Raw genomic sequence first — 10,353 nt, 5'->3', positions numbered from 1 at the left:
CTTGCCAATAATGCACCTTAGGGGTCGTAGTTAACCCCAAAGTTGTACTTCTAAGACTGAATGATATTTCGACATGTCGATGATGTGACTGTGCCTTTTACTGTTTTATCCAAAACAGACATTTGATAATCTTTTAGGTTTTAGATCTTTGATGATTCAGCCAGGAGAGATTTGTGTTGATCCAATTGATCCATAATGTGCTCCAAAAGGAGTCGAAAGGAAAAATGCCTAGGACTTGTAGCAGGGGCCGAAAAAGCTCCCCCTTTTTCAAATCACTGAAGTAAAACAGCTGCTCTACTTGTGCATAACTCTCTGTTTTGTCCTTATCTCCAGAAACCTGTCCAACCACACCTCCAAAACCCCACCAGTCAGGACCAGAAGGGATGGAGGGAGAAGGCTGTAATCCTGGAGCGGCCATGGATTCAGGTAACCCTTTACTAAAAGCGGTCTTCCTCCGTCGCCTGCGACTCACAAGGCTGCTCCTGGAGGGAGGGGCGTACATCAACGAGAGCGACGGCCAAGGCCAGACGCCCCTGATGGTGGCCTGCAGGACCCAGCACACTGACGCCCAGAGCGCCAGCCGGGTCAAACTCGTCCAGTTTCTTCTCGAGAAAGGAGCGGACCCGAACATCCAGGATAAGGAGGGTCGTTCTGCGCTGATGCACGCCTGCAAGGAGCAAGCCGGCACCGAAGTCGTGTCTCTACTTCTGACCAGTGGATCGGATATCAGCCTGGAGGATCAGTCAGGGACATCAGCGCTGGTCTACGCAGTCATGGCTGGCGACTGGAAGGTGTTGAAGCTTTTGTTGGACACGTGCAAAGCCAAAGGGAAGGAGGTGATCATCATAACTACGGACAAGTTCCCATGTGGGAAACTGCAAGCCAAACAGTATCTCAACATCCCTCCACTCGCTCCTCTTGATCAATTGGATAAAACGGCATCAGGAGCTCCAGCGTCTCCCTCTGAAATCCAGCTCATCACCTCCCCCAAATGCCCCTCCTCTTCCTTGCACCCTCCGAAGCCCGTCTTCTCTTTTAAAGAAGCCCAGTCGGGTGGCGTTAGCTCACATCCGTGTTCGCCGTCGCGGTTTCGAGGGCTCAACCAAGCGGAGGCGAACAGACTGCAGCAGCCTCTCCTGAGGTTGAACTCTGAGCCGTGGTTGAAGATCCCAGCGTCTCTGCTCAACCGGCAAACTCATGCAGGGTCAGAAAACAACCAAACTGAGGATCTTTGCCTCAGAGTTCCCAAACTGGACGAGGACGACACGTACTTAAATGCTGACAACTTCAAATGGTACGATGGAAGACTGAGAAGCAATAAAGGAGTAGAAGACAATGGAAAGAATGAATGTGCCAAACACACAGGACAAAACATATCCTTACCAGGTCTCCTCTCGTCCCACTCCGCCTCCCATCCCAATCTTCACTCCGAAAACCTCGGAACAGATTCGGTCACCTCCTCTTCTTCCCTTTCTGGTGGCAAGAACCTCTGCGCTCCGCTTCACAGCATGGCCTCGTCGAGCCTTAACAGCATCATCCAGAGGCGTAAGCTAGGTACGGACATCTACGGCTCCGACCCTCAGCTAGCGGCGGGGATCCGAAATCTCCCCGAGGATTCCCAGCAGAGAGTGAGAGACCTAGCAGAGGGTAAGAAGCTGGCTCCTTTACGCTGCTCCAGCACGTTCGGCTCCAGGGAGTCGCTGGCGACATCCGGCCCGACCAGGAGAATCCTTTCTGGGTTAGAACGACGAGGATCTGGTAACTTCTTGTTGGATCACAACTCTCAATCCAGGCCTCGATCTCTGCCTCCTCTGACCCTCAACTCCTCCAACACTCCCGCCTTCAATCTTTACAACCTCAGCTCCAGTGGAGTCCAAGAGTCGGGGCTAAAAACGTTCCTCCCCTCCGCTCCTCCCGGCCATCCCAGAGAGATGACGAAGAGGATGCTGCTGAGGAGACACTCGATGCAGACCGAACAGTTCAAAACTACGGCTTGAAATCCAGCGAAGGGAAAGGAGGGAAGATCATTAATGTGTTTTAATGTTTTAAACGTGTTTATGTGACGTAGCGTCGGAAACCAAAGAGGCTATAAAAAGAAAAATAAGAGATCCTAGTCAATGTAACAGCATACATGTTGAAGTTATCTCCCTCTGCCTGGTGTGCTGTGTGTTGTCACTGTGCACGTTGCTTCAGTGTGCAGTTTTAATAAGAGACATTTTCTGTCCAGTCGGCAGCAGCAAAGCAAACTGAAAGCACCTAATAAAGTTGCTAAGGTGAATGTGTTAGCACAAAACTCTGCCTATTTGCACCTCCAGCAGTCTCAGAGCAGCATCAGCATTCATTTGGAGTCGAGTTTCTGCTCATTTGACAAATATTAAGCTCAGTATTCACTCTCCTTTCTGCTCTGATGCTTTCCATTTACCTCGGAAGTTGGAAATCGGGACACTTTAAACTGTGTGTGACATCGTTCCAGAGGCAAGAAGTCAGAAAAACCAGTTCTAGCCCCATTAGAGATTGATTGCAGTATTTTGCACATACAAACAGCGTAGTAATATTTCCACAGATAGAAGATGGACAAAAAACCCAAGTCCAAGACCAAAAACCTCAAAAAATGGTTTCGAGACCAGGACTGATCTTGAGTACAACACTATCTATCACCCTAAACTCTATCGTAGAAATCTGACTTCATGGGTTATTCCAGTTGAAATCCCAACTTCCGACTACAAATGGAAAGCGTTACCATGACTCCTGAGTAAAATGATCTGCTTCTTTAGCTGCAGGATGTTTTATTTATTCACCAGCTAGTTGCTAACGTTGTCTGTCTGCTTTTTATAGTGCTGGACAGGAAGTTCACTGTAGCTGATAAAAAAGGTTCAAAAGCCAAAAAAACAATAAGCTTGAAATAAAGAGACATCCAGCTGAGTGAAACTGCAGATTCAGGTGATAATTCTCTGTTTTTCTGTCACTACAAACTGTATCTTTCATCATTTAACCCTCCTGTTGTGCTCAGGTCAAGGAAGGAAGGAAGGAAGGAAGGAAGGAAGGAAGGAAGGAAATGAGGAAGGAACGAAGGAAGGGAGGAAAGAGGAAGGAAGAAATTGGGGAAAGAAGGAAATGAGGAAGGAAGGAAGGAAGGAAGGGAGGAAAGGAGGAAAGAAGGAAGGAAGGGAGGAAAAGAGGGAGGAAGGAAGGAAGGAAGGAAATGAGGAAGGAACGAAGGAAGGGAGGAAAGAGGAAGGAAGAAATTGGTGAAAGAAGGAAATGAGGAAGGAAGGAAGGAAGGGGGGAAAGGAGGAAAGAAGGAGGGAGGAAGGGAGGAAAAGAGGGAGGAAGGACGGAAGGAAGGAAGGAAATGAGGAAGGAAGGAAGGAAATGAGGAAGGAACGAAGGAAGGGAGGAAAGGAGGAAAGAAGGAAGGAAGGAAGGAAATGAGGAAGGAACAAAGGAAGGGAGTAAAGGAGGAAGGAAGGAAGGGAGGAAAAGAGGGAGGGAGGAAGGAAGGAAGGAAGGAAGGAAGGGGGGAAAGGAGGAAAGAAGGAAGGAAGGAAGGAAGGAAATTAGGAAGGAAGGAAGGAAATGAGGAAGGAACGAAGGAAGGGAGGAAAGAGGAAGGAAGGAATTGGGGAAAGAAGGAAATGATGAAGGAAGGAAGGGAGGGAGGAAAGAAGGAATGAGGAAGGAAGGAAGAAGGAAAAGAGGCAAAAAGAGACATAGGGACATAGGGACATAGGGCACAACAGGAGGGTTAATTCACTGTTAGTGTAAAATATGAAGCCATGATTCTGCTCAGCTGAGCCCAATAATGACTCTCCTACTTCAGCTTTGTCTCCAGCAGCAGCTCCAGAGGAAACACACCTGGCTCTCTTCATCAGCTGTTAGTTCATCATTAACTGCGTCTGTCTTCTGTTCTGCTGCTGATAGTGAACAATAATTTAATTTGTGGGTTTTAAAATCTAAACAATGAGCTCAAAGAGGCTTTTAAAGAATCTGCATAGAGTAGCGGAGAGCAGTCATTTTGCATTATTTGAAGTTTAGCATTACTTCTGGTCATTTGACTTTTTATTAATATTAAAAAATGTTGATGAAGGGAGGAAGGAAGGAAGGAAGGAAGAAGGAAGGAAAGGAAGGAAGGAAAGGAGGTAAGGAAAGGAAGGGAGGAAAGGAAAGAAAGGAGGGAGGGAGGGAGGGAGGAAGGAAGGCAGGAAGGAATAAGGAAGGAAAGGAGGGAAGGAAGGAAAGGAGGGAGGAAGGAGGGAAGGAAAGAAGGTAAGGAAGGAAGGGAGGAAAGGAAGGAAGGAGGGAAAGGAAGGAAGGAAGGAAGGGAGGAAAGGAAAGAAGGAAAGAAAGGAGGGAGGAAGGACGGAAGGAGGAAAGGAAGGAAGGAAGGAAGGAAAGGAAAGAAGAAGGGAAGGAAGGAAGGAAAGGAGGGAAGAAAGGGGGATGGAGGAAGTACAGACGGAAGGAAGGAAGGGAGAAAAGAAGAATAAGACGGGACGGGGTCAATTTGACCCAGGAGGACGACACAAGGGTTAAGTTTTTTTTTTTTTTTTTACTGATCTCAGAAGTGAAAATGGGTCAAATGTGACTCTGAACAATATGTAAAAGGGTTAAGAAACTATTATCAGCTGTGATATTTAAAAATAAACATCTGTAACCGCAAAAATAATACAGATGTTCACTGTGTATGGACAGAAATAGAGAGGGAGGAAGAAGTGTTTAATAAAAGCATTTATTCTGATGAGAATGTGTCACAAATCAGTGTAAAAGTATAAATCACTGTGAATTCAACATGCACACAAAAACACACCCTAAAAAAAACTACTAATAAAAACGTAAAAACATTAACAGTGTTTCCCACATATTTACAAGTTTACATTGTTGTTTAAAAAAAAAGAGAGAGAGAGAGAGAGAGAGAATGAATTAAAAAATGAGTCTTTACAAAGATTTAACACCGGAAAGAAGGAAAGAAAGGAGGGAGGGAGGGAGGAAGGAAGGAAGGAAGGAAGGAAGGAAGGAAGGAAGGAAGGAAGGAGGGAAAGGGAGGAAGGAAGGAAGGAAAGAAGGAGGGAAGAAACGGGGATGGAGGAAGTACAGATGGAAGGAAGGAAGGGAGGAAAGAAGGGAGGAAAGAAAGGAGGGAGGGAGGGAGGGAGGAAGGAAGAAAGGGAAAAAAGGAAAGGAAAGAAAGGGAGGGAGGAAGGAAGGAAGGAAGGAAGGAAGGAGGGAAAGGGAGGAAGGAAGGAAGGAAAGAAGGAGGGAAGAAAGGGGGATGGAGGAAGTACTGATGGGAGGAAAGAAGGGAGGAAGGAAAGGAGGGAGGGAGGGAGGGAGGAAGGAAGAAAGGGAAAAAAGGAAAGGAAAGAAAGGAGGGAGGGAGGGAGGGAGGGAGGGAGGGAGGGAGGGAGGGAGGGAGGGATGGAGGAAGTACAGACGGAAGGAAGGAAGGGAGGAAAGAAGAATAAGACGGGGTCAATTTGACCCAGGAGGACGACACAAGGGTTAAGAAAAACTTAACTTAAAACTTAAAAAATGAGTCTTTACAAAGATTTAACACCGTTTAAAAAAAGAAGTGGGATTGTGTTTTAATTTGTTAACTTCAGCTCTGATCACATTATGCAAAATAAATACATATCAGAGTTTCTACAGACAGTGGAATAATAAAAGACACAATATTTCTTTATATACAAAATAAAACCCTCTGCATAAGTTTCTCCAGCAGCAGTCAGATATCAGCTCAGACTCATTCTCCATCTAACAGCACCCAAAAAAAACAACAACTCTGATTTATAGATTTATTTATAGTCACTTCCTGTCTCAGGCTCGGTCGTAGTCGCCGACCATCTTCTTGATGTGGTTCAGTTTCCCCTTCAGATATTTACAGCGACGCTTCTTCATCTGGTAGTCTGCAGACTGAGGAAGACGATGAGAGAGAAAGTTAAATTAAAGTAATATATGATGAATGAATCAACACAATTTATTTATATAGCAGCTTTCATTCAGGTTAAAGTAGTTTAACCTTCCTGTAGTCCTCTCTCTGTTTTAACTGTTCCTTCCTTCCTTCCTTCCATCTGTCCTTCCTCTCTCCTTCTCTCTTTCTTTCCTTCTTCTCTTTCCTTCCTCCATCCCCCTTCCTTCCTTCCTTCCTTCCTTCCTTCCTTCCATCTGTCCGTCTCTCTTTCTTTCCTTCCTCCATCCCCCTTTCTTCTTTCCTTCCTTCCTCCCTCCCTCCTACCTTCCTTCTTTCCTCTGTCCTTCCTTCCTCCCTTCCTTCTTTCCTTTCCTCCCTTCCTTCCTTCCTCCATCCCCCTTTCTTCCTTCTGTTGTTCCTTCCTCTCTCTCTCTCCTTCCTTCCTTCCTCCCTGCCCTCCTTCCTTCCTTCCATCTGTCCTTCCTCTCTCCTTCTCTCTTTCTTTCCTTCTTCTCTTTCCTTCCTCCATCCCCTTCCTTCCTTCCTTCCATCTGTCCTTCCTCTGTCCTTCCTCTCTCCTTATCTCTTTCTTTCCTTCTTCTCTTTCCTTCCTCCATCCCCCTTTCTTCTTTCCTTCCTTCCTCTCTCCCTCCTACCTTCCTTCCTTCCTTACTTCTTTCCTCTGTCCTTCCTTCCTCCCTTCCTTCTTTCCTTTCCTCCCTTCCTTCTGTTGTTCCTTCCTCTCTCTCTCTCCTTCCTTCCTTCCTTCCATCTGTCCTTCCTCTCTCCTTCTCTCTTTCTTTCCTTCTTCTCTTTCCTTCCTCCATCCCCCTTCCTTCCTGTCTTCTTTCCTTTACTCCCTTCCTTCCTTCCTTCCTTCCATCTGTCCTTCCTCTCTCCTTCCTCCCTTCCTTCTTTCCTTCCTCCATCCCCCTTTCTTCTTTCCTTCCTTCCTCCCTCCCTCCTACCTTCCTTCCTTCCTTACTTCTTTCCTCTGTCCTTCCTTCCTCCCTTCCTTCTTTCCTTTCCTCCCTTCCTTCCTTCCTTCCTCCATCCCCCTTTCTTCCTTCTGTTGTTCCTTCCTCTCTCTCTCTCTCCTTCCTTCCTTCCTTCCTCTCTGCCTTCTTTCCTTCCTTCCTCCCTGCCTTCTTTCCTTTACTCCCTTCCTTCCCTCCTTCCTCCCTCCCTCCCTCCCTCCCTCCCTCCCGCCCTCCTTTTCTTCCTTCTTCCCCCCTTCCTTCCTTGACTCGAACACAACAGGAGGGTTAAAATGCTTCATAGTTAGTTGATAAGCTGATAATGAGACAAGAATAAGTGACGACATGAAGAAAGGAGGGTTAAAAATGATGAAAGAATAAAAACAAGAACTAATTAAAAAGAAAAAACTGAGGAAGACGGTGAGAGAGAGAGAGAGAGAGAGAAAGAAAAAAGGAAGGAAGGAAGGAAGAAGGGAAAGGAAGGAAGGAAGAAGGAAGGAAGAAGGAAGGGAGGGAGGAAAGAAGGAAAGGAGGGAGGAAGGAAGGTAGGGAGGAAGGAAGGAAGGAAGGAAGGAAGTGAGGAAAGGAAAGAAGGAAGAAGGAAGGAAAGGAAGAAGGAAGGAAGGAAGGAAGGAGGGAAGGGAGGGAGGAAAGAAGGAAAGGAGGGAGGGAGGGAGGGAGGAAGAAGGAAAGGAGGTAAGGAAGGAAGGAAGGAAGGAAGGGAGGAAAGGAAAGGAAAGAAGGAAGAAGGAAGGAAAGGAGGGAGGGAGGGAGGGAGGAAGGAAGGAAAGGAGGTAAGGAAGGAAGGAAGGAAGGAAGGGAGGGAGGAAAGGAAAGGAAAGGAAAGAAGGAAAAAGGAAGGAAAGGAGGGAGGGAGGGAGGAAGGAAGGATATGGTGACCAAATAAAATACAATACTACACAATACTATACTAATACTATAATTACATCCTAAAATAAGATTTAAAAAAAATAATAGTAAAAGACCGACTAAAAGAAATAGAACAGCTGAATAAAATGCTTGAGAGTGTTGCTCTGAATAAACACTCATATTTAGCCATAACATAAACTAAGCTACACTTTCTGTATTCCTCTCTGTAACTCTGAATATTCAGCTTAATCTCCTTTAATTAATAAAGAAATGAAAATTTTATAATGGATCTATTTAATGACCTCACACACGTACCCGTTTCATGGCTTTTATCCTGCTGTACTCGTCCATCGCATCCTGTTAGAAAGAGAACAAACTCATGGTCAGTTATACATTTAAAACATAAATGCAGCATAAAAACCCAAAGTTAATATTAATATACAACACACATGATGTCTTTGTCTCCTCTGTCACATTCTTAAATCTATATTAGGTGATTCTTTGGGTTAAGAGGAGCTAAGCTATAAAACACAGTATTTACATATCATCACCTTATAATAAAACATTTATGGCAAACGTTAGCAAACAAAGGAAGTTTTATTATTATTCACTGGAAGTTTGTTTCCTCCTGATGAACATAAATGAAACAGTCTACAGTGAGATTATCAGGGTTTTTTTTAAATTAAACAACATTTATAAGAGCAGTAAGCACCAAAATATGAAAGCTGCAGATCATAACTATAAAATAATTCATTAAAAAGACACTAAAACACTCTGAAAGGCTAAAGCTGAAAGATGAACGACACCTTTTCATATTTACTCATAGGGTCTGATGTACTAAAAGGTCTGCGTGTGTAAAAACGGATGCAAAATTGTATAAAAAGGTCCACAAAAAAAAGTAATTCATTAGTTTATTTTCACATTTTAACCCCTTTAAATTTGACTAAACCACATCATTGACCCATGATTTTGTCTCTAAAAGCTCATCTTTACATGCTTCAAACAGCAACTAAGTGCATTGAAACTGACGATAATTCACGTATTTAAATCATATTATTATTATTCTTTAGCTGTAATCTCTCACCAGGTACTGAGGACTTCCTTCCTGCAGGTCATCCAGCTCTCTGTCGACCTCTGCCAACTTCCTGTTGATGGCGTCCAGCTCCGCCTGCATGTCTTTGTACTCCAGGTGGTCGCGGTCGAACTCGCGCTTGTAGCTGTTACGGTCCTGCTCGTTGGTGATCGGAGGAAATTCACTGAAAGAGAAGAAGAAGAATTAGAAGAAGAAAGAAGAGGAAGGAGGAGGAGGACAAGGAGGAGGAAGTAGAAGAAGAAAGAAAGAAGAAGAAGGAAAAGAAGAAGAGGGAAGAAGAAGAAGAAGGAAGAAGGAAGGGGGAAGAAGAAAAAGGGAGAAGAAGAAGAAAGAAGAAGAAGAAAGAAAGAAGAAGAAAGAAGAAGAAGAAGAAGAAGAAGAAGAAGAAGAAGAAGAAGAAGAAGAAGAAGAAGAAGAAGAAGAAGAAGAAGAAGAAGAAGAAGAAGAAGAAGAAGAAGAAGAAGAAGAAGAAGAGGAAGAAGAAGAAGAAGAAGAAGAAGGAAGAAGAAAGAAGAGGAAGAAGGAGGAAGAAGAAGGACGAAGGAGAAGGAAGAAGAAGAAGAAGAAGAAGGAAGAAGAATTAGAAGAATAAGAAGAAGGAAGAAGAAGAAGAAGAAGAAGGAAGAAGAAGAAGAAGAAGAAGAAGAAGAAGGAAGAAGAAGGAAGAAGGAAGAAGAAGAAGAAGAAGAAGAAAGAAGAAGAAGGAAGAAGAAGATAAGAAGGAGGAAAAAGAAGAAGGAGGAGGAAGAAGAAGAGAGGGCAAATTTAAAACCACAGCAACAGGAAGTAGACATAGATGAATCTTAAACTTCTACAGAATATCTTAACTTGGTTTTATTTAGTACCTGAAGAAGTCGTCATCGTCCAGCTCGTCTCCAGAGGAGTTGTAGTCCGTGTCGTAACCTTCTCCGTCGACGCGGCGAGGGTCGACCCGCACGCCTCTTTTTGGGTCTTCCTGCGGAGCTCGGAGCCTCCGAGTGACTGCTGTACGGACCTCCGTTCTGCAGAGGCCTTTCCTCCTCTGATGCAGGCCTGGAGACAAAAGGTCCGTTAAATACTGGGGTGCAGAACGGTATGAAGAGATGTGTAGGTGAGGAGGAGAAGTTTAAAAAGGAATGCAGAACTTAAAGACTGTGTAAAGTGAATTCAGACATTTTCGTCTAAACACATTAAATAGGTCATAAATGTATTTCTAAAAAAGGTGTAAAAAGCATTTCAACCATTTAGATTTGAATTGTGGAGCTAGGCTTCACAAACTGTGTTTCAACATTTCTGTGTTCAGGATTTAGTGATTAGCATAAACCCGCCCCTGCTGCTGTAGAGGTATAAATACATTCAGCACACACTACTACTACTACAGTCTACAGTTAGCCAGTTAGCTGAGTTAGCTGCCAAGTTAGCCGCCAAGCTAGCAGCTGAGTTAGCCGTCAAGCTGGCCGCCGAGCTAGCAGCCGTGTTAGCCGCCAAGCTAGCAGCTGAGCTAGCAGCAGAAAGCTCTCAGATAG

The 10,353-nt window shown here is 44.5% G+C and overlaps 2 protein-coding genes across 2 annotated transcripts in view; one reads left to right on the top strand and one right to left on the bottom strand.

Moving 5' to 3' along the window:
- The first annotated feature begins 383 nt into the window (after positions 1–383).
- Positions 384–1,997, top strand: LOC128380694 (ankyrin repeat domain-containing protein 34B-like). Its single transcript, XM_053340563.1, has one exon. The coding sequence runs from the start codon at positions 384–386 to the stop codon at positions 1,995–1,997; it is 1,614 nt and encodes a 537-aa protein (XP_053196538.1).
- A 3,817-nt stretch (positions 1,998–5,814) lies between these two features.
- Positions 5,815–10,353, bottom strand: part of LOC128380698 (occludin-like) — a 14,210-nt gene continuing 9,671 nt past the window's right edge. Inside the window, 5 exon segments of the mRNA XM_053340566.1 lie at positions 5,815–5,910; positions 8,071–8,112; positions 8,840–9,011; positions 9,694–9,773; positions 9,775–9,880. Of these exon segments, the coding sequence (XP_053196541.1) occupies positions 5,815–5,910; positions 8,071–8,112; positions 8,840–9,011; positions 9,694–9,773; positions 9,775–9,880 (496 nt within the window).

The sequence above is a fragment of the Scomber japonicus genome, chromosome 19, assembly GCF_027409825.1.
Source record: "Scomber japonicus isolate fScoJap1 chromosome 19, fScoJap1.pri, whole genome shotgun sequence".
Lineage (NCBI taxonomy): Eukaryota > Metazoa > Chordata > Actinopteri > Scombriformes > Scombridae > Scomber > Scomber japonicus.
This window is presented reverse-complemented; position numbering and strand designations above follow the sequence as displayed.